At 41.8% G+C, this 23,387-nt stretch overlaps 1 protein-coding gene across 6 annotated transcripts in view; it reads right to left on the minus strand.

Annotated features, from left to right (window-relative positions):
• Positions 1-23,387, minus strand: part of RRBP1 (ribosome binding protein 1) — a 250,849-nt gene that overhangs the window by 131,641 nt on the left and 95,821 nt on the right. For all 6 annotated transcript variants that reach the window (XM_085611756.1, XM_085611754.1, XM_085611752.1 and 3 more), the window contains exons 5-9: positions 21,955-22,107; positions 12,486-12,604; positions 6,645-6,798; positions 2,497-2,635; positions 784-971 (exon numbers count right to left, since the gene is read on the minus strand). In XM_085611756.1, the coding sequence (XP_085467882.1) occupies positions 784-971; positions 2,497-2,635; positions 6,645-6,798; positions 12,486-12,604; positions 21,955-22,107 (753 nt within the window). The remainder of the gene's footprint in view (positions 1-783; positions 972-2,496; positions 2,636-6,644; positions 6,799-12,485; positions 12,605-21,954; positions 22,108-23,387) is intronic.

The raw sequence follows: 23,387 nt of genomic DNA on the forward strand, positions 1-23,387 counted from the left end.
ATTGGCTGGGAGCACAAATGTGCCCATACCTGCAGCCAGGCTTAGCTGGATTACTATAATGAGCTATAAAAAGGAATTTTAATAAGATTTCAGATTGCAACCTGAAATAACTGACTTGCGACCATATTAGGTACAAAAAGGCAAAAGAGAATATTTACTTTCCCTGAGAATATAGGGATGTATGCAGCATACAACTCCAGAATGGAGAAGTGAAGTTTGCTTTATTAATGCTCAATTGTACGCAGCCATTGAGCAAATCAGTAAAACCATTTACAGCGGAGAGCTTTCCTTTTGTGAATCACTTATAGGCATAAACATAGCCACTTCCAGATAGTACCAGTCAAGGAATAAATGGCTTTGTGAATCAGGCTTCTAGTAATTTCCAGCAACCCCCCCCCCCACACACACACACCAAATGCCCCTTCCAATGAAAGCATGTCTTAAGGCTCCGAACGATCGTCCACCTTTCTTCCACTTCCCTTGGATCCTACCTTAGTGACATGAAAGAGGCAGTGAAGGTGAGGGAGGGAAGACGAGGGAAAGCACCAAGGGACATTGAGGTTCTAACAAGGTATTAACGGTAAGGTGCTATACAATTTAATGATATACAATTTAATGATGTCACAGTAGACACATTAGACCACACTTTACACCTTAGCCGCAATTTAGAGGCAGCAGTACAACAAACAAAATGTATTAATTAAACTACCTATACATTAAAACAAAAAGTACAGATAAACATAACCCAAGCCACAAATTAATACATACTAAGTGCATTCTAACCTGCAGCGCTGTATCTTTTTCAGTTTCTGAGCTCTGGCCTGCCTCTAGCAGGGCTTCAATAGCTCTTATTCTCTCTGTAAGTTGCTGGTTTTCTTTGGTTACTGCCTGCAGTTTTTCTTTGAAGTGCTCAACCTCCTCTGATTTGTGCTGGTTTTCTTCTTTGGAAGCCAACAGCTTTGCTTGAAGATCTACAGAAAATGTATTAATATTTGCTTTCAATAGGTATATATTTGACTAATATCTGCTTTCCAGGTGTGTTGGAGCCTGCTGCAACCACAATGACACTACTTTTCAGTGATCTCACAGTTGTATCAAACATCCAGGAACATCACTTAACCAAAATCATAGGCATAGCAGAGGAGGCATGTCATACATTATTCACACTGTCCACCTTTGCTTTGGTAATGAACTGCGGACAGCAAAGTATTCAATAATTAAGAGGCAGTGAGCCTTCTGAGTGCAGTCATTCCTAATTACCTATAAGTGTTGTTGTCTTGATAAGGCCATTTATGGACTGTTGAAATCACTTGTATAAAAGTGGTAGTTGTATTGACGGAGATAATGAACCAGAAAATATCATTAAAGTTATAATAGGTTGTAATAAACAACGTCTGGTGAAAGTAGGACTCTTAAAGATATACTTGCTATGTGTATTTCCAAAAAGAGGAGCAAACAGTGTGTGTCAAGATGTCAGCTTTAAGCTGAAACATAAACATTGGGTAAAGTTTGATAAAAACATAGGAAATTCAATGTTAAACTGCGTGAGCTTTAAACATCAAATATAATTAGTACTGCCAAGTGCATCCATTCTGCGATTTAAAAGATAAAAACAAGAACATGCGCAATAGAGCCATCAGTGTGCGTATTTCATAAGACAAGCGACTGAACGCTGCAATCCTCATAAATGTGGTAGATGTATGCTAAGTTTTGACCAAGACCTTTTTCCCAAGAGAGTCTTCAACAATCTTGATCATAACCATAAAATCTACCCACGCCTTCATGTGCCACGCCAGGCCATGTAGTCATTTAACTGACTGAACAACTTACAATAAACTCTCCAACACAATATCAGAGTAAAACAATCAGTTTCTGCTCTGTACATCTATATGGCTACACAGAAATGTATCCGAGAGGTCACTGTTCGATTTTGCAAAAATCAGAATATGGGTGTAATGGGCTTGCAATAGTTTAAGTGATATTTTAAACAATGCATGGAAAAAAAAAAAAAAACAGGTAGCCTGTTAACAAAATTAAGTAACAAGGAAAGGGCTTTGACACAACACGCAAATTCTTATTTTGTCTGCAATAGAAGAGCATCAATACCTTCCAACACATTAGGACAACTAGGAGGGGGAGTTAGTGGTATGCAGACATCTGGAGAGCATTAAAATGAAGTGCATTTTAAAGCTTTAAAACATAATTATTCTGCATCCTTATATAGTACATTCTCTACTGATCAGGAGAGTGAATGGATGGCAATGGGGGGGGGGGGGGGAAAGAGAACTGGATTCAACAGAATACATAACATTGCTCCTTCATTCCATACCCCACTAGGAAATCCACCCACCTGCAAAGTCGGTTCAGGTCTTACTTTCAGGCTTGGGCGGATGAACATTCATTTGGGTACTGTCCAGAAAATTAAGAGAACTTAAAAAGATGACTAGCACTTGAAAAAACTAGTGTCACCTTAATATGAATTCGAGCCATGCTTACCATTAAAAGTTTGCTGTTCACCTTTGGATTTTTCTGTTTCCATCTGCAAATTGTTGTAGGTGTTTTGGGATCTGCGCAGTTCTTCGCTAACTTCTTCCAGTCTTTTCTGCAAAATATCCTCGGTTTCTTTTTGAGAGGCCTTTAAGAACAGCAAACAAGGGGGAAGGGGAGAAAGCTGAATGTAAATTGTGCCCTTTCTGTATTTAACTTTATGGGAAACTGGACATATATGCCACAACTGAATGACAGACTCTCTATACCTCTACCATCTAGCCAGAACTGTCAGGCTATGCTAGCAGAGATGAGTCAAGAACCTAAGGCCCAATGTTCAGCTGTGCCTAGGGTTACACTGCATTTTAGCGGCCGGCCTGTTGGTTGTAGGCCCATACTTGTATCTCTCTGAAATTGTAATAAAGGTTTTTCAAAAAAAAAAGAAAAAAAAAAAAAAAAGAACCTAAGGCCCCAACAAGGAAGGAAGAAACTTTGACCTCCATACTGACAACTATTTAGAATCCTTTTAGATTTATTGTAATAGTTTTGTATAAAAAGATCATCCGTGAAACATTTTGTTAGCCCCCAGTTAAAATATAGATAGTCTTTGAAGTTATGAAATGTTAGGGACAAGCACTTTATTCTGCAATCAACACAAAACCTTTGAACTCAAAGGAGAAACTTGAAAGGTATATAAATGCTGCTTTTAAAATACTTCCTGGAAATATGTAACAAAGGGGGCTTTCGCTTTATCCATGCGCTTTATGAATTGAGTTTGCACTTTCATTATTAATAGGCATCACATTCCTTCTATTTTCCTAAGAGACTTTACAATCAAGTGTTTAAAGGTGCAAGAGGAACAACTGTTTAAGGGTGCAAGAGGTGCATATGTAAAAAAAAAAACACATGTGGAGGTAAGCACCTAAATCTATATTTAAAGGTACAATGTGAAGGGTTCAAATACAGTTTGCAAATAAGGTTTGTCAAGAGTGAAATCTGTAGAGGCAAATGGAAAACTGAGCCATTCCATACATTTACACCATTGGTTTGCAGCAAGGGGTAGAATCAAGTGGTGAGAACAGCCAAAAATCAACACTGAACTGCACACAATATGCAACAATAAATGGTCAATTGCTTAAAAATACTAGAAAGTCCCCAATACAATTAGGTCCTATATTGCACATTGTAGTGCCAGAGGCACTCTCATATGTTTTAATTGATTGTAGGTGTTTTAACTTATTCTAGCTTGAATGTACAACATCATTTTTCCTGCATGTGCATTTTTCCTTGAAGATTTCTTTTGTGTCTCCTTGTAGCTTCAAACTGGGAGTGTTTGCTTTTTACAGCTTTGCCAGGAACAGAACATGTGCGGTGCACATTTTAAAGCATGAGACAGAGAAAGGTGTGGAATGTACTTCTTTGTCTCAGAGTGTAGTGTTATATGCAGGGGTGTTAAATGTGTATTATGTTATACATTGGGAGATGAAGAGTGTAGTGCTATAGGCAGTGGTGCTCAAACGTGCATTGTGTTCTACATTGGGAAGTTTTATGAAGTTTTTGAAGTTTTTTACTATTGGCTTTGACATGCCCTCAGGCTATCTTAAATTCTGACTCGGTCTAGCTAGAGCTTTGCGCACACATTAGGCCCCCAGATCACTCAAGTCGTCTGGTTCAAGGTTGTTTTTTGTACTTTTGTATCCTTCACTAAGATAATGTGTGGGATGCACGCTTGGTACCTTTCACTTTAAAGATTGTTGTTGCCAGAGAAATGTGCGGAATGTACAGCTCTTTCTCAAAACAAAATACAGTGGTCTGGTCAGCTTCTGTCTTGACCTTGACACAGACCATTACGGTCAGCTCGGTTTTCGTAACAGAAGAAAGGGGGCATGATTTCCAGAAACTTCTCCTCGGGTTGAGTAAAAGATATTACAGGCAGGAAATTTTGGCGCTCAGACGGGGAATTTTTGAGGGTCCAGATCGTGGCTTCTGCCTGGCTGTCAAGGGCTCCACCAGCCGAGTTGGCAAGAATGCAGAGAGAGCGCGATCAGTGAAGTATTTCTTTTGATTACTGGCATTGTGATGTGTGTCTGTGTGCACATTCAAGTCTCCAATGCTTATAATCATCTGATGTATTTAGTGTATATATCGGTCTGATTATATGCATTTAACAGTTTTTATTTCATCCAGTATTATTATCTGCTAGTATTTTATTCCATGTATTTTATTTCACACTTTTACCAGTTGCATTTGCTTACTTATGAGTGTGTTATTATTGCTTGCACACACTCATATATATTCTCTCTTTCCCTCTCTCTAACTCTCTCTCTTTCTCTCTATCGCTCTCTCTTTCTCTCGGTTTTCATTTGACATCTGGGAAAGCCTTTCTGTTATAGAGTGTTGCACAAATAAAACCCCATGCTTTATTTTGAAAACAGTCTTTTTATGTGCCTCATTTTATGACCGTGAAGTTCCTTTCCAGGTGGTTTTATTGCTTCGACGTGTTTGTGCCTCCGTGTGGGAGTGCGATATTTTCTATTGTTTAGAAAGCTAAAAGCAAAACGCACATTAGGGTTGGTTTTCAAAGGAAGGCATTACTCGCTATGTGGTGACCATCATAAAGATTGGTCCCACTGTTGAATACTTTCACATTACAGTCAAAAAGGCTTGAAATGTAGATTCAAATGTTTATAGTGGATACTCTTATTTACTGGCCAATGTAGAAAGCAGCATTTATATAAAGTATTGTGACCAATTAATGAGCAGACTTATTGGGCCAAAAAGCATAGGTAAACAACCATACTGTATGCAAATCAACTTCACCAAACTTAAAAAATAAACACTTTGTGGTCAGCGTAGAATGAGGGTAACACTTACTATAAGCAAAGTGTATACTTTTAGCACAGTACTTAGCAAAGCTACAAAGTTCTTAGAGGCAGGGTGTGTGTCTCGAGCAACTAGACTCCCCGCCATTACCCTAATCTCTCCTCCATGTATCATATGACAAAGCAGTCATTCTTCTGTTAGAAAGCATACCCAGAGGGTTTGCTGTGTACATCCCTGCATTAGCACTGTGACATTTGAAAAGACAATAGTCTTTTGGCACATCTGGTAATTTAACAGTGTGCAAGACTGGGGAGAGGGGTTGGCCTAACTGCTAGGATGGTCGACCTCGAATCTGGGGAACCGGGTTCGAGTCTCGGCAATGACGCTGAACATCCTGTGATTCTGGGCAAACCATGTAATCTCCCCGTGCCTAGTAAAAAAAAAAATGAATGTGCCCTTATGTAACGCAACTGGTGCTATGTAAAGCGCTGTGATACCCATTACCTTTGGGTGAAGTTCGCGCTATATAAAACTTCATAAAAAAAATAAAAATACAAAGTCCTGGCCTAGTTGCACACCCAGTCGGAAATAGCCATACGGTAGATTGGCTAACGATAACCGCCAACCCAAAGAAATAACGAGAAATACATTGTTTACATGGAAGTCATACTATTAATATCAGAGCATCACACTGGTCCCCTCGAAGCAAAAAATTCCTGTTAAACTTATTAAACCAAAATGACAACTTGCCTGCAAAATGGACCCTCCCAATTCTAGTAGTTTTAAAAGGTATTAAAAACCTAAACACCTTTGTATTTTACAACAGTGAAAGATTCAAGCCGGTTGATAAAAGAAAATATAAGAGTCCTTGAGTGTCAAAGCATCCCTTTTAGGAACATGACACAGTGAGGGCAATTTCCAGCAACTCTGAAATCCATGAATTTGGCACACCCTTAATTGAAAAAGTTCAACAGGAAAACCAAACATGAGGTTAATTCTGAAACGCCAGAAGCAACACTTGGTGGCACTGACTAGATATCTGGCTTATCAGGCTGGTGCTATTTTACCTAGAAAACCAAGATCAATAGGTTTAAAAATAACCCTAAGCAACCCACAAACCACTAGGATTACTTTTAGATCGGTTTCAAATGTTCAACAGCTATAAGACTACACTATGCAAAAGTGTACTCCACAACATGTTGGCCCCCATCTGATGACAATTTAGAGAGCTATGTAAATTGCAAATCTGAACAATAGAGTAAAGTTGAGCGATTTATGTCAGTAAAGCAGAAATAAATGGGAGTAGTTGCCCGGGACAGGATAGGCACACTGACCTGTAGCTGGGTGACTTGTTTCTCAAAAGCAGTCACCTTGATGTCCAGGCTTTTCCTCTGTTGCTCCTCCTTTTGTAGGATCTCAGCTTTATCATATAATTCCTTTGTTAACTTACTGCATTCTTGTCGCAGCTTGGCCAGTTCAGTATTCTGCCTGAAATTAGTCAAATGAAATGTGTAAGTTGTAAATCCAATATACGACAGGAAGTAAAACACAATGATTTTTGATTCATGGCATCATCACAATGCAATGACAATATGCCAAGTTGAGAAATTGTGTTGAGGCCAGCCATCAACATTTTCCATTCACTACAAGAGAAATTATAGGTAAACCAAGTTTGAGACCCGTTATCAAACTTTAAAAACATTATCCATCAGCAGTATATTGCCTATGTGCCCCAAGAACGTATGGCTCGACCTGAAACATTGCCAAGAAGCGCTCTAGTTTTTTGCAGCACGGAAAAGGGATTGCTCACATGCCTGGTTTTTACTACTGCCTCTACAAAACTTCCTCTAGTTCTACAAGGTGGTCTGGGACATCAATGACAGTATAATGGAACTCTCCCTAATTTATCCAGAACGGAGCTCTGCAGTCTGAGCTTAAACTAACTTTTTGGGAAAATTCAAAAATATGAATTACATTTATTTTTGCTGCAAATGTTTTTAAATTTCCATTTTGGTTTTGGGCCTCCTAATGACTTTAATGACAAAAAATGGAAGTTGCTATATATGAGAGTGAGAAAGCTTAATACTGAAAAATTTCAGCTTTCAAGTCCGAGATCAAAATAGAAGGTCGGGCAACCACGTAAGAATCTTGATCTGGGCTCAATTAAAAAAAATAAGGATTAAGGTAGATATATAAAGGAAAATGACACTAATAAAGCAATACAATTATTACTTCCAAAACCGGAAGTAAAGTCTAAACCACATTCATCTATGGAGGTTCCTGGTACCTATTTCAAGGGTTTCTGACAGTCTCCAGGATAGGTCAAAAATACCTTAATATATACATTGGGTACAGTTCTTTCAATGGTCTCTGTTCACTCCTCCAGTTTCCTCTCTCCATCATTTAGCACAGCAATTAATTTAGAGGGTGGAAAATTTACAAAAGTGTTGGTCAATGGGTAAGGCAGACTACGGCCTTTGACAAAGGTGGGACATATTTTGCATTCCAAAAATGTTCTGTGCACAGAGAGTTAGGAGAACCGATAAATTCCACACCCTTATTGAGGCACTAAACGGAGTGCAGCACAGCACACAGTCAACAGTCTCTAAAGGTCACATCATTGACCTAGTCTTTTCATCATCATCAGGAGGTCAATGCAAAGCGCTCATTCTTGTACTGGATCAACCACCTTTCCATCTCTCCCTACTCGGCATCCTACCAACAAACTGAGATCAGCCCAATAGAGAAGTCCAAACTTTCAGATCCTACAAAGACTTCTCCATCAACAACCTAATGCATGATCTTTTACTTTGGCATGCCAACTTCATGTCTAATGCCAACACCTTTCTTAACAACTTTAAAAAAAATTGGGGATGCTATGTTAACATCCAAGATCTAACAAACTCACTCATGTGCGAGTCAAAACCATCAGCAGCCCGGTACTGTAAAGACCTCACTGACCATAAACACTCCATCCAGAGACAGGAAAGAACAAGCATTGAAAATGCAATAGGTCTTGCCTTTTATCAAGTTAAAGCCATTTGCTTTGCTAATGGTATTGTATAGCAAATCAAATGGCTATCTTAATAAAAGGCGAGACCTATTGCATTTTCAATGCTTGTTGAGTTTATCACAAAGCACGTGACTCTTTCTGTCGTCATCTCACTAATTGTGCGCCTTGTTTGCCCCAACGCCCCAGACTTCCAACCCCACTCCCCAATCTGCTCTCACTGAGACATGTTTCCTTCCACTTTGTTTCAGCCCCCTCCACCCCACCTCCCGTTCTCTGAAGTTCTCCTATAAACTCCTCCCCCCAGGTTGTTAGTAAAGTTACTTCTGCTCTGCAGTCATTTTCTGTTTGATTTCGGAGGTAATGCATTTTTTTTTATAAATCAAAGAGAAGGCCTGGAGCCCCCCTCGGACCCCCAGGATCCGGGAAACCTGTGAGCCGCACAAATCATTTCCTTGCTAGTTTTGATTCCAGTAACTGCGGCTTTCAACTCGACTTGATCTCCTGGGGACACGTTATAACAAGTAGCCAAGGATTACCCCTCCCAGCCGCGGATCCCCCCGCGGCCCTCCCTGCGCCTCCCTCATGCACTCTGCCTCCCTCACGCCACACCCCAAACCTGGCCAGAGAGGCTTCATTTCATCCCCAAAATCTGACAGCGCCGCGGAGTCCGCAGGTAAACAAACACTCAATTAACACACACAAAAAATGCACCTCCTTCATTTAAAATGCTAATTCTGCCCGAACACGGAGAGGGGGGACTTTGTAAGCAGGCGAAGAGGTATATCTGTTCAAGCTGGAAGGATATATTGCAAGTTAAATCAATATTTTAAATTATTGCAGAAGTTGAAAGGGTTTGCAGTTTTTTCCCCAGCTTTCCGAGCCTCTGCGCATTGTTTTATATCCTGGGGCAGGGGGAGCTGTGAGGATGACTGTGCCCAGAGCCCCTGGCTCCTGTTAGGGCAGAAGTCTCCTGCATCAAAGCTGAATCAATGGGAAGGCATCAACTATTAGCCAGAGAGGCGGCTTTGATCTGAAATCCGAGATCAAACCGCAAATATCCGATAGCAGCAGCGAGCGAGGGCGGCGGAGGGGGCCTGGGAAACCCTGCCAGGGAGGCAGGGCAAATATTTAACGTGCCAATTACCCACCTGCGAAACAGTGCTGGAGCCGGGGAGGCGCGGCGGTGGGCGAGTAAACACAGCGAGTGCCACATGCTCTTCAAAGGTTCCGACGTTATAGGATATGCTTTTTGGCAACTGTCTCTGGCAACATTTTCGCTGGTTAAACTCAGGAGATCCTGCTGTGCAGTTCGTCATTAGCACTACAAGGAGGCATACTGTGGAGGAATATGGCGCCCCGCCAGCGCCTTAAGCTTCCTGACACCCACGCACTGACAAGCGCAACTCTGGGAAGTTTGCTTTTGGGTGGAGGGAAGGGAGGAGCGGGTACAATTGCCAGTAAGGAGCCAACTTGTAGCATACCTGCTTCACTGCTGTTGTGAAGACTTTTCTTATCTCCTTGTTAAATAAACAAGCAGATAAGAAAAGGTCTTCACGACAGACATGTATCAGGCGAGCCAGTCCGGGTGGGCCGGACCAAAAAGCCAAAGGCAGGCAACGAAAAACCCTCCTTTCCAATGGGAAGCCAGCGTTTACCATAAACGCTGACGCTACCCAATGGAAATGAGGGGCGGGGCTAGAGTCCCCTTCTCGCAACTGACTTGTTGACTATAGCTCTCGCAGGCGAGGAGCACATGCGCGCTCCAACGCCAGGCGAAACCTAAAAAGGAAGAAAAACAGAAATTTTAAAAATCTTAATGCTGAACTCACTTCTTTCAACATACATATAGCTCACAACATCAGCCAAAGCTGAGTACTATGCCAACACCATCAATCATGCCACCAACAGAACAGGTTTTAAGATAATCAAGCTCTGAATCAACCCCCCGTCTAACCCACCAATCCAACGACACATCAACAACACCAAGCCTGCTTCTCCTCTAACACCCATGTCTTCTCGTAGAATCCCGCAATGATCATCCTTGGAAGCACTATCTCATGGAGATGTCATTGACATACTCCACTCCCTTGAAGCTAATTCCTATAAAGATATCACCTTACCCTAGTTCTTCATCAAAGCTCTCCCTGGGTGAGCGCTCTCACCCAATCACCATTGTCATGTCTTCCTCACTCAAGGCATCTTCCCAGAAGCTCTGCAGACAGGCCAGACCCTCCCACTCTTAAAGAAACCTGTATTACATCCCAACAACCTAGCCTACTGGCCCATCACTCGCGTATCCTTCATCTGCAAGATCACTGAAAAAGCAGTATAACAATCAGCTCCAAGACCACAGCCGTACTAATCATCTCCTACAGGACTACCAATCTGGCTACAAATTATACTGCAGCACAGAGACTGCTACATTACAAAGCATAGAGGGCTCCCTCCTGACCACAGATGACAATAACCCCCTGCCTCCTTATATTGCTGGGCCTCTCAGTTGCCATCAAACTTCTAACCCTCATCCACACCCTGGAGTCTAAAGATGGTGTAACTGGCAATGTCTTTCTCTGGTTCTTTTCCAAGGTTTATAATCAACATAGGTTTGTTCACATGGGCACTTCCAGGTCCCAAAAGAGTCCCATCACCAGTGGAGTCCCCAGTATTACACATTGTCAATCATCTTCAACCTCTACCTAGTCATTTGGGGGTCTCCTAAGAGAGAACATCATCTAAATTTACTAATGTGCTGATGGGACACAATTCAATCTGAAAGTCTACTCTCTCCAGGCATACAGTGCCCCAGCACTGCCTCATCTAGAGCTGGAGGTCCAGCTCCTACCTAAAACTCACTCCAACCAAGACCGAATTCCTGCTATTTGCCAAGAACAACAAACAAGAAGCAGTAGAAACCTAGCTCAGTGATCTGAACCTTGCTTCGAACCCCTACTGTACCAGCTTTCTATTTTACAGAAAGTGAAACTGTTTCTTCCAGAAAGCGACTCCAGAACTGCTGTTCAGTCCCACAGTATATCTTGCCAATAAGCTGACCATTTCCAGAGTGGAGACTTAGTGCAAAAAAGAAAAAAAAAGGTAGCAGGCCTTTTCAGTTTATGCAGCCAGGATCTGAAACAACATACCTGCAATCATAAGGACAGCTTCAACGCTTTTATAATTTAGGAAAGAGCCGAAGAGACAACTCTTTAAAGAACACCAAAACACAAAGCAATAACTAGCTACCTCTCATCACTTGTTGACCTCATGCTTCCATTTGACCCAGTACAGTGCTCCACTGCTTTTTTGGTTAGGTTCACGCTACAAAAAAACCGGCATCCAGCCACACACTGTATTTAATAGGAGTTACTTTTGTCAAATCAGGCGATACCCGTTATCAATCAAGGAAGCATTAAAGGATGGCCCAGATCTACTGACATTCAGACCCGTAATAAGCAGGTTGCTAAAAAATATCAGCAATGACCACTCCCTTCACTGAGTCATATTATTAATGTTCCAAATACAGTTAAAACCATGAAAAATACCTTGTAGTTCTCAACTTATTTCAGCACGGTACATTTCTGTGCTTTTTAAAATAAATCATTACTATGCTATGTTATGATGGTATTTAAATTCAAGAAAGCAATGCAAGTTAGAGTAATGGGTTCCAAGTTATTAAGAGAAACTGCACCACAAACTCGCTCTTGCCAGGGAAGCGTCCCCTTTTAAAATACAAAATTTAAAGAATGGAAATTTAAGTTTATGACAAATACCTTTCGAGGAGTCACAACATGCCGCTAGGAAAGTGAATATGTTGATCTGAGATACATTAGCAGCAACAGGGTTTTTTCAAATGCAAGGATGAACTCACTTCCTCTTAATTACTCCAGTCCCTCACCATTTACAGAGTCACACTTTTCGCAGTTGTCAACATGGCAAACTGGAAAGTGACAGTGTGGAAATAGGGGCGATGCTCCTTATGCTTTATTCTTGACAATCTCCTGTAACAAGGACAGTCGGCTATACTACAATTTTCAGAGCCGGATAAGTGCAGTTATTTAGAACTTCATCCTCATGACACGATGCAGTAGTCATTGGCGAATAAATAACCATAATCACAATCAATGAGGAAAAACCTTTAGAGATTAAAATTTCCTTATCTTCTTACTTGCTTTCCATTTGGCTTGTCGCTTGGTTCAAGGCATCCCTCAAGATTGAGTTTTCTTGCTGAAGACGAGTGAGTTGAGCATTCGGGCCATTCTCCAGCTGCTCTTGAAGAGACCTTATCTGTGTAAAATAGGAATACCTTTCACTTCACAAAAATATATAGCTAAGCAACAGTGATATACAGCTTTAGTTAAGGGCATATACAGCATCATCATGTTTAGTATAGCAACATTTTCTGGGTGGTTGCCTTGTTTTAAAAGGGACACCTCTACTTCTAAATAGATTTGTGCTCACTGTAGTTGGCATGTTCTGAATTATAGGTTTTTGAGCACCCATAAACAGTTCACACTGCTCATGTTCCAGTAACACTTAAAGCTCACCACAAATAACTACAGCAACTTGTCCTAAAGAGTAAGGGCTGCCATGCTGCTCTAAACCTGGCTTGGTCCAAGCAGATAGGGAATTTAAAATAGATCAGTGTAAAACATGCAGGAGAATAACACTAATGTGTGCATTTTTTTATTTAAGATTTTTTCTACAGGGTTACTCTACCATTGCAGTGTCAGGGAGCTTTAAAATGCGATTCCAAACCTTTTTGATTGGGTGACAAGAAAATGTCTAAGCACCAGGTACTATTCCTTCTGCTTGCTTTTTCCTTACAAATCACTAGTGTTTTCATGTGTGCGTATATGTATGTGGTATTTCAATAGCTCAAACATAGCAAAAAGCAGTGGTGCACAATGAGTAAGAGAGAGAGCTGGGTTGAGGATGTTTAATGCATTGTAATGTAGTGTTCTGTTCTATAAAGAAGCGAGTCTTTAACTCTCCTAAACTGGAGCAGCGTTGGGTCGATCCTGATGGACCGGGGAATGTTGGTCCAGCTCCTGGGTGCATAGATGGAAAAGGCATGCGGTCTTGTCCTTTTTCTTTTTTACAATTCTCAGTCTGCAGCCTGATGGTGTCCTGGTTTAATAGCCAGGACACCATGGCTATCAAGCCATGGTTATGATATATTCCTATTATGAGATAAATAATAATGCTGAAAGGGTCCTTTTCTGCTGCAGAAAGTAAATTCATAAATTTTTTTGACAAAAGACCCTCGGGCATTCTTTTCTTTTTCATGGGATAGGTTCATCCCCTTTGTATAGACCAGTGATGATTTGAGGTATTACCTAAGTGTTAATTTTGTGGGATCTGAAAAATAAAATTGCTTTAGCTTTTTATCAGTAAAACCATAGACTGACAGTCACTTGGTACAGTGTACTTACTGGCCACTGTTGGACTTTGGCTCCTTTATTTTGGCTGACATCTACTTCCCTTCTACAGCATCTTCACGTTGTCACCATTTACTGATGTCTACCATTGCTTTACCTAAGCATCCGAAAAATTATGTTTAAGTTATGTAGAATTTAGTACTATGGTGATTGGTAAATAATTGAAATTAATGTATATTTTCTGTTTGGTAATAGACCTTTGGATAGCACTAGTGTAATTGAGAATGTTTAATTAATGTTTATTGTTCAAACACAGTTGTTTCATTTGAACTAACCCAATAACTTTTATAGTTGGTGTTAGGCCTAGACTTTGTTTTAAAACAATTCAATAAAATAACATTAAAAATAAAAGTAGTTAATTAAGTAGGAAGTCCAGCTCAGCATTAAGGTCTTAATATGGTTTAAATCTATCTGTTTTTTTTTTTTTTTTAATATTTTTTTATTTGCAGTAGGTACATAATGACATCATAATAAATCCCAAAAAAAGAAAAAAGAAAACCAGTACACAAATTTTGAACTTACAGTTGTAGCATCGTCTTCAAAGGTCTTTTGCCCCCTCAGGATCATCAAACAACAAATTAAATTCCTACTTTCTATTCACTATGACCTGCTTTCCTCCTCACTTATTCTCTTGATCTTGCCTTTCTCCACCTTGTAATGGGAGCCCAGATACCTTTCCCAAAATCACCTATTTTTTTCCCTTTCTGAGCGTACAACAAGATCTCTATATTATGTAGGCCAAGTAGTCTGGTGAGCCACATTTGAAAAGAAGGAGCAACAGAGTCTTTCCAACCTGCAGAGATTAATATCCTAAGTACTGCAACGGAGATAAACACCAGGGCCTCCTCCGTTTCCCCCAGATTTAACCTGTTATCGGTGCCTAGTATCATAAGGGTGGGTGACAATAGAATTTTTTGGCCTAACAGCCCCTCCCAGAATTTTTCTATTTCCCTCTGTATTCCCTCCAAAGCCTTACAATCATTAAACATATGGAGCAAATCTGCCTGGCCTGACTTGCATCTGGGGCAGCAATCATCTTCCCTTATCCCCCAAGAGTATAGTTTCGCAGGCGTATGGTATAAATTGAACAAGGTTTTATAATGTTGCGCCTTCAAATTAGAGGAGCGGAATATTTTCTTTTGTAAAAGAAGGGCATAATCTAAATCTACGTCAGGATTCCCCAGTTTCATAGCCAAAGAGGATTCTATTTTTTCCAAATCATCTTGTATTGAGCCAATAAATAGTATATAGAAAGCCTTAATCTTCTCGCACCCCTTAACTAGCTGGTCCAAAATGGGGAATTCGTCTACCAGTAAAGTCCTAGGTCTTACGGCCTTCATCCAGCTTGTCAATCTTATGTACAGTAGCCAGTGTTTACGAGAGATGCCAACACTATATTGTAGTGCTTCAAAATCCAAGATCTCCTCTCCGCTCATTAAATCACTAACTGTCCTAATTCCTAAATTTCCCCATACCTGCAGATTTCTATCGTCTGCCCTCTGTGGGAATATCCTAGAATTATGAAGATGAAGATATCGATTTACTTTAGGGATTCCAAAAAACTTTGACACTGCCCTCCAGACCCCCCATGCCCCTTCCAATACCTTAAAGCGAGCCTTTCTATAATACCTTCGATCTACTTCCCGCATAAGTAGACCTACCGCTTTACGGCCAATTAATAATTCAAATATTGAGGGAGGCATCTGAGTACCGAGATTCCCCTGGGTGGGTTTAGCCTCAGTCTGAAAGAGGATAGACATATGTACCAGCAAACATGACCAGTGGTAAAGCCTCAGATTCGGTAATGCCAGACCCCCCCTATCCCTGGGTAGAGATAATAAATTAGTAGAACGCCTGACTCGCCCATATTGCCAAACAAATTTTATAAAGATTGATTCCAGACCTTTGATTACTGTTTCATCTATTAAGAGGGGTATGGCACGAAATAAATAAAGAACTTTGGGGAACATAGTCATTTTTAGTACGTTGACCCTTCCGATCAATGAAAGGTGTAGAACATCAATTCTTTTTAGCTCTGTTTCTATGGATTTGCTCAATGATCCAAAATTCTCAGCGACAGTTTTCGCTATTGCCGCATTAATTCTGACCCCCAAGTATGTTGCTGAGTCAACAAATCTTTCATCAATTTTGCTGAAATTTTCAGTACAGATTATTTGTGTTTTGGATTCATTCAATAAGTATCCTGAATCTTCACGAAGTCCTTTGCCATTTGTATCAGCTCAGGGAGTGCCTGATGCGGGTCGACTGTGGTCACCGCCAGGTCATCCGCATATGCCATAACCTTAGTTTCGAATCCCTCACAAATCACTGGACTAATTCCCGGGCATCCAAGGATCTTTTGGATAAACGGGTCGATATATAACGCGAAGAGGATTGGGGAACAAGGACAGCCTTGACGTGTACCACGATTTATTGTTATCAGATCAGATCTCTCACCCATAACCACTACTCTGGCGACTGGGTTGATATACATTGCCCTTAATGCTCTCATAAGTTTCTCACCAAATCCCCTTCCTGCCAAAATCCCCCAGAGAAAGTCCCAGACCACTCTATCGAAGGCCTTCTCTGCGTCGAGCAGGATCATGGCCATCCCGACTCCCGCCGTGGACTGGGCATCGAACAGTGTTATGGCCCTCCTGATGTGGTCCGTGGTGCCCCGTCCAGGAACAAACCCGTGTTGCCAAGGGGAGACGAGATCGCCTATGACCCTGCCCAACCTTTTGGCTAGAATTTTAGAATAAAGTTTGGTGTCAGCGTTTATTAACGAGATGGGACGATAGGATCCAGGTTTTTCCTTGGGTTTCCCTTTCTTGTGAAACACCACTATATTAGTTTCCCTCCAAGAATCTGGGACCACCCCTGTATAAACTATACCATTAAATAAATCAAGCAGGTATGGGGTAATGACAGAGGCAAAGCATTTATATACCTCGAGCGGGATCCCGTCCGGGCCCGCTGCTTTGCCTGTGGGAAGCTCCTGCAAGGCATTAACTAACTCACTCTCACTAATATCGTCCTCCAATTCCTCCCTAGCAATATTGTCAAGACGTGGGCCGATATCTATATACTCGTGGCCTCGTCGGCCTCTATCATTTTCCTCCCTATAGAGATCTTGATAAAAATTCTTAAACACCTGGAGGATATCTTTAGCTTCCGTGTACTCTTTCCCACTATCTTCTATCTTAATAATGTTATTTTTAACTCTTTCCTGTTTAATTTGTAGTGCCAATATCCTACCGGCTTGCTCTCCGGTTTCGTAACGTTGAATCCTAGTAGTTTGGAATTCACTTGTTGCCTTGAATGTAAAGGCCTTCTGTATATCTGCTTTGGCTGCTACTAATTTCCTTTGACTCTCCGAGCTATCTCTGCCTTGTACTATATCAGTGGTATGTTGAACCTCGGCTATTGCGAGTTCCCTCATTAATCTTTCTATCTCAATCCTGTCTTCCCTTCTCAATCTTGCCGCACAGCTTATTAATTCGCCTCTTAAGGCGGCCTTGAATGCCTCCCATACGCAGTTGCGTGAGGCACTATATCTGTTGGCTGAGAAGAATTCCTCGACCCATTTCCTGACATGTTCTACAAATCTATCGTCTAATAGTAACCTCCTTTCCAATATCCACCTAGTTCGTGCCCTTTCTAGCCCGTCTAAATTATAAGTTAAAACCAAAGGATTGTGATCCGATAATATCTTTGGGGATTTAGAAATTGTTACCCTGTTTATTACGGAATCTGATATTAAGAAATAATCCAACTTGATATACCTCTGGTGGGGATTTGAAAAGTATGTATACCCTGGATCTTTAGGTTGCTTTATCCCCCAAACATCTAGTAACCCATGTGACCTAATTAAAGATGAGACTGCCCTAAAAACTTTGGGTTTTCGCCCTAAATAAGTTACATTCGGATCCCAGTCTGCTGAAATATTAAGATCCCCACAAAACAATTATGGGAGTTAACCAAGTAGCTAACTCTATTTCCAGAAAGTCGTAAATCTCTGGGTCATCGTTGTTTGATCCATAGACTACACAAATTGTAAAGCCCTTTTCCAGCTCAGCTAGAACCCATCTCCCATTTCCGTCCACTTTAATCCGTCTGACTCCTCCCAAAGAAGCTCTAACCAAAACTGCAACCCCCCTAATAGTAGATGATTGCGTTGTGCATGCCACTAGCTGATAACCTCTCACTGACATGAGATTCCTTTTGGCCCATGGGAGGTGCGTTTCTTGCAAACACAGAACATCCAATCTATTAAACTTAAGGAAATGGGCTAAATTTCGACGTTTCCTACAATCATTCAGCCCACCAATATTAACTGTACATATCCTAATGTTCGCCATCATGAGAGTCTACTTGAGCGGCTAAAACTACCTGAAGCTTCAACTGATGCTTAATCCCAGAAACCTTACCCCACCTATTAGACCCATAGTGTACCAAACTGCAAATTTTTCCCCCTTTTCCTGAACCCCAACCCCCTCCCAAGCCCTCCCCTTCCAACCCCTGACTAAATCCCCCCCCCCATCCAGCCCCTACCTACCACCGTCTGCGAAGCGCTCAGACCTAGTCTGTGCACATGATGGGCAGCGGTGCCTGCGATGGAGACAGCTGGAGAAAAGCTAGTGCCTACTAGAGCCCTTTTAATCTAAGAAATATATATATCCAGCAAGTATAAGAAAAATAAAGAAAGAAAAAGGAACAATGAAAAGAAAGGAGAAAGAAACCCATTCTTAACTTTGCAATTATATTCCAATAGATTCCCACTACCTTGCTCCCGGAGGAGAAAGGCGCATATGCTTTTTTACACCTGGACTAAAGAGTAGCTTATGGTCTGAAAACTAATTACTAACAGAGTCCAGATACTCCTTAGCTTTAATTTCTGAGCTAAAGTAGAGAGTCTTGCCATCATTGATTACTTTTAACTGTGCCGGGTTTATCAAGAAGGCCTGCATTTTCTTGTCCCGGAACGGTTTAATCATCTCCCTTAATCTCCACCTTCGCTCGACCGTCGAGTGACAATAGTCTGGGCGGACGAAAAACGAGATTCCTTCTCCAGCTCTCTTAGCATCCGGCCTCGCTTTTTCAGCGATAGCCTGCCTTAAGATAAAGTTACCAAAAAACACCAGTACCGCTCTGGGTTTGTCTCCTTCCCTCGCGTTCTTTCGAATTTTAAAGGGGGTACGGTGGACCCGCTGGATCTCGGTGGCCCAGTTCCCGCTAGAAAGTTCCGGGAATGCTTGCTGGAATAGCTTGATGATATAGGCCCATATATCCAATCCCTCGGCCCCCTCGGGAATCCCTAGGACCCTCAGATTATTTCTACGGAGCCTATTTTCTAACTCCTCAGTCTTCCATTGGAGATCGACCACCTGGTCGCAATGGGCATCAACCTTGCGTATAGCTTCAGCGGCCTCCGCTTCTGTTGTTACCAGCCTCTCTTCCAGATTTGAGACTCTGTCCCCCGTATTAGCGCAGGCCTTAGAAAGTTTCCTCACAACACCCTGCATCTTTCTCATTGCCGCCTGGGCTTTTCTATTGTCCTGGCGAGTCTCTTCTCTGTGCGCTATAATTTCTTGATGGATTGTCTCTAGGAGTATCCGGTTAGTGTTTTCTTCTCCTGGGCTCCCCTGGGGAGGTGGAGCATAGGATAGATCACATCTAGTGTCGTGGCTCTGTGTCAAAGCCCTTGTCGCCAGAGGAGGCCTGACCGCCGTTACAGGGACATCTGATTCCAGGTTGCTGCCTGAATCGGCCTCAGATTCCGAGCTTATACTAACTTCGTCATCCTCGGAACACCCAGCCCCTTCAGAGGTTGAAAAGAAACACTCACTGAGGGCCTTCTCTTTCTCTTTCCCACTACATTCGCCCCCCTGGTCAGGATCGAACTCAGCTCTACAGGATCTCATGCTCATGCCCGATGCATCTTCTACTTGAGGCAATGCAGATACCATTGCACCTACAGAGAAAGCTTCAGGGCCAGTTTTATCGACTTCTTTCTGCACGAAGCTCTCTTCCTGCACAGTTTTAATATCCAGGGCAGGGTCGGTGATCAACACCATATCCTCATCCCGATTTACGGTGAGGGGTGATTCCTTTGTAAAAAGTCCAGTTTCCAAGCCTCCAATTACACCTCCGTTCAGCTGTAAGGTGCTACCCTCCTCCTGCTCCGCCACCTCTTTCTCTTTCTCCTTCCCCATCTCCTTACCGGCTTTTGGGAAGATGTCTGCGATGGAGGTAGGTGGTGGCCGGACCTTAACCATGCTCTGTTGCAGTTTTCTTCCTCTCTCGAAAGGAGCTTCTTTTCCCTCGATCTTGGCACTGCTGTTAACTCCGCCGCCATCCTCCCTAGTCCCTTTCCTCCTTTGGATCGCAGCCCTCGATCCCGCTGCTGTTTTCGGAGGCATTTCCCCTCTTCGCCTACGGGCTGGCCAGTAAGAGATATCCGAGCCGTTAGCAGCGCTCGGCTCCCAGCGAGAGCTGACTCCGCACACAATTCCGCTCCGTCTCGCTCGGTTGACCCAGCTCCGGGCTCCTCTGTTTAGGTTCCGCCTTCCAGCGCTTCCAGTGCTTCCGCAGGCTTGACGCGGGGGGGCTACGAGCGCGAACACCACCGCAGCTGCTGCCGCTGCTGATCGATGAAGACCTTGGGCGATAGGAATCACTAACAGTAACATAATTCCGGCATCGCGGCAGTCGGGCTCCTCTCCATACACGGTAAGTTTTTTAGATCGAGCTCGTCTCCTCTGTCTCCACCGCTACACCGCTACGGCCGTTACGCAGCCGCCATCTTGCTTCTCTTGGTTTAAATCTATCTCAATGTATTTAATTTAAGACAAGAGTAAGAACTAAGTGAATGCAAGTAAAAAGTAATTTACTTTGAACTTAATTATTGAAACTGAACTGCTCCAGATGCCTTGGTTAGCAGTAGGATTCAAATAAGATTATTATTTCTGCAAATATGGGCAGGAAAAGTGTTATAATTGGTACTAATGTATACTAAAAAAATAATTTCATTTAATTTTGTAGTGGGGCAAGGGTTTGTGTTAGAATACGTTAAGTGACTATTTTAACTAATAAAAACAGAATTTAATTCAATGTTGGGTTACTGTAAGGGCTAGTATTGATTAAATGAAAGTTTAAGGTAGGAAAATGTAAAATAAATGTAAAGAAATGGTTAGGTTTATGGTAATGGAGACACAAGAAAAGGTAGAACACAGTAGCTGGGACAATGTAAAGATTGTTTCAATCATCAGTGGGCAAAGTAAAGGTAGGTTAAATATATGTGGGGAAGTAAGGGCCTGGGAAAGTAAAAGTAGAGCTATACCATCTACTGGTCACATAAGAGTGGACGATTGGAAGTGCTTGGCTACAATTCCTGTTCTGCTCATCAGGCAAAGCACATCAACCACTATTACAGCTCAGTGTCACACTTCTTAACACAAACACAAGTGAATTCTTAATAGCTGCAATGTAAATCAGAAAAACTAGCACACTACAGCAAGAAACAAACCTATTGCACCAGAATAACTTGGGGCAATTGTCAGCTTTCATCATTCTTCAGGATGAATAGTTCTAAAAACTATGGTATAGTGCAGCAGATGTTCCGCTGCAAGAGGAAGACACAAGGCGCTCCTCTGGGGTAATCCACATTAAAAATACAGGCCGTGGAACGACTTGTGATTTTTTTTTTTGTCTTAAAGGCGGATAAGAAAATGTAACACCATCACTAGCATTAAGGACGGTTAGGGCTGATGGGCCTGAAATGCATTCATGTTTAAAGGTCCCATTGTACTTCTATACATTGCTTTAACAAGAATCTCTTGGACAAACCTCAGTTTTTTGACTAGTGCCCTTTTAAAGGTTCAATATTTGAAAGTTAAAGACAAAGAATAATAAAAACACAGAACATGTAGACCCGGGTGTGTAAAAGATCCAGGATTCACAAACAAGCATGTAGATGGATTACAAACCCATTGAATTTGAGAGGAGACATATGAATAGTATAATTGTTATCGATTATGCCAACAATACAGTTTAGTGTACCTGATGAAGAGTCAAGGACTTGAGGAGATGCAAGGCAAAAAACATTTTAAACAATTCCAATCTTCCACAATGAAGTGGACAATATTTAGACAAAACGTGTCTATGAATGACTGAGCATCACACTGAAAAGTATACCTTGCCCTGCAGCTCCTGTGTCTCATTAACGTGGTCCTGGTATGTGGCCTGCATGCGAGCCTGTACTGCATTGATCTCCTGTTCACGAGTAACAAGTTCTTCTTTCAACTTAGTTTCAACACTAGTGGCCTTCACCTTCTCTGCAGCAAGTTCCTTAAAGGGATAAAAGAGGATGGTGTAAGAGGAGGTGGTATTAAAGTGTACATTCACATTACACCTATTGAACGTCATTGAGTGAAAAACATTTGAGTGGTTCATTTCTACGGGTCAGAGGGACATTATTAAGCATGCAGCTTCTATTTGTTATCCACCAGTGCCACAACAAAATCAAAGAATAGGATCACACACAATGTATGTTTACGAAACTGGTCAAAAGTGAACACATAAATTTGAATGAAACAGGGCATCACGGTCACCAATCATACAAAATAATTACGTTTGTGGTATCCTTATAACTCTATTACACTGTTGGTCAGCAAAAGAAACTGGAATTCCAAATTAAAAATGCTGGAATATATATATATACAGACACTGTGAATCCTAAAAAACAGGCACAGATGAATTTATTGTTTACAGAGCTGCAAAAATCTGACGCGTTTCGGGCGGTTGCCCTTGCTCACAGATCGATATATATCGATTATATGTGAGCGGTCGCCAGTAGGTAGTTATAGTTTGGACCTATTATAGTAGTGGAGAGCGAGTAGTGGAGAGCGAGTAGGAGAGAGTAGAGTGAGTAGGAGAGAGTAGAGTGAGTAGGAGAGAGTAGAGTGAGTAGTAGAGAGAGAGTAGTAGAGAGTGAGTGGTAGAGAGAAGTAGAGAGTAGTAGAGAGTGAGTAGTGGAGAGAGTAGTAGAAAGTAGTAGAGTAGTAGAGTGATTAGTAAAGAGTGAGAAGTAGAGCGAGTAGTAGAGTAGTAGAGAGTGAGTGGTAGAGAGTGAGTAGTAGAGAGTAGTAAAGAGCGAGTAGTAGAGAGTGGGGAGTGAATAGTAGAGAGTAGTAGAGAGTGAGTAGTAGAGAGTGAGTAGTAGAGAGTGAGTAGTAGAGAGTGAGTAGTAGAGAGTGAGGGCAGTAGAGAGAGAGGGCAGTAGAGAGAGAGGGCAGTAGAGAGAGAGGGCAGTAGAGAGAGAGGGCAGTAGAGAGAGAGGGCAGTAGAGAGAGAGGGCAGTAGAGAGAGAGGGCAGTAGAGAGAGGGCAGTAGAGAGAGTAGTAGAATGTGAATAGTAGAGTGTGAGTAGTAGAGTGTGAGTAGTAGAGAGTAGTAGATACAGTAGTAGAGAGTAGTAGAGAGTGAGTAGTAGAGAGTGAGTAGTAGAGAGTGAGTAGTAGAGCATGAGTAGTAGTGAGTGAGTAGTAGTGAGTAGTAGAGAGTGAGTAGTAGAGTAGTAGAGAGTAGTCAGTGTCAGTCTGTGTCAGTCAGTGTCAGTCAGTGTCAGT

The sequence above is a fragment of the Triturus cristatus genome, chromosome 6, assembly GCF_964204655.1.
Source record: "Triturus cristatus chromosome 6, aTriCri1.1, whole genome shotgun sequence".
Taxonomy (NCBI): domain Eukaryota; kingdom Metazoa; phylum Chordata; class Amphibia; order Caudata; family Salamandridae; genus Triturus; species Triturus cristatus.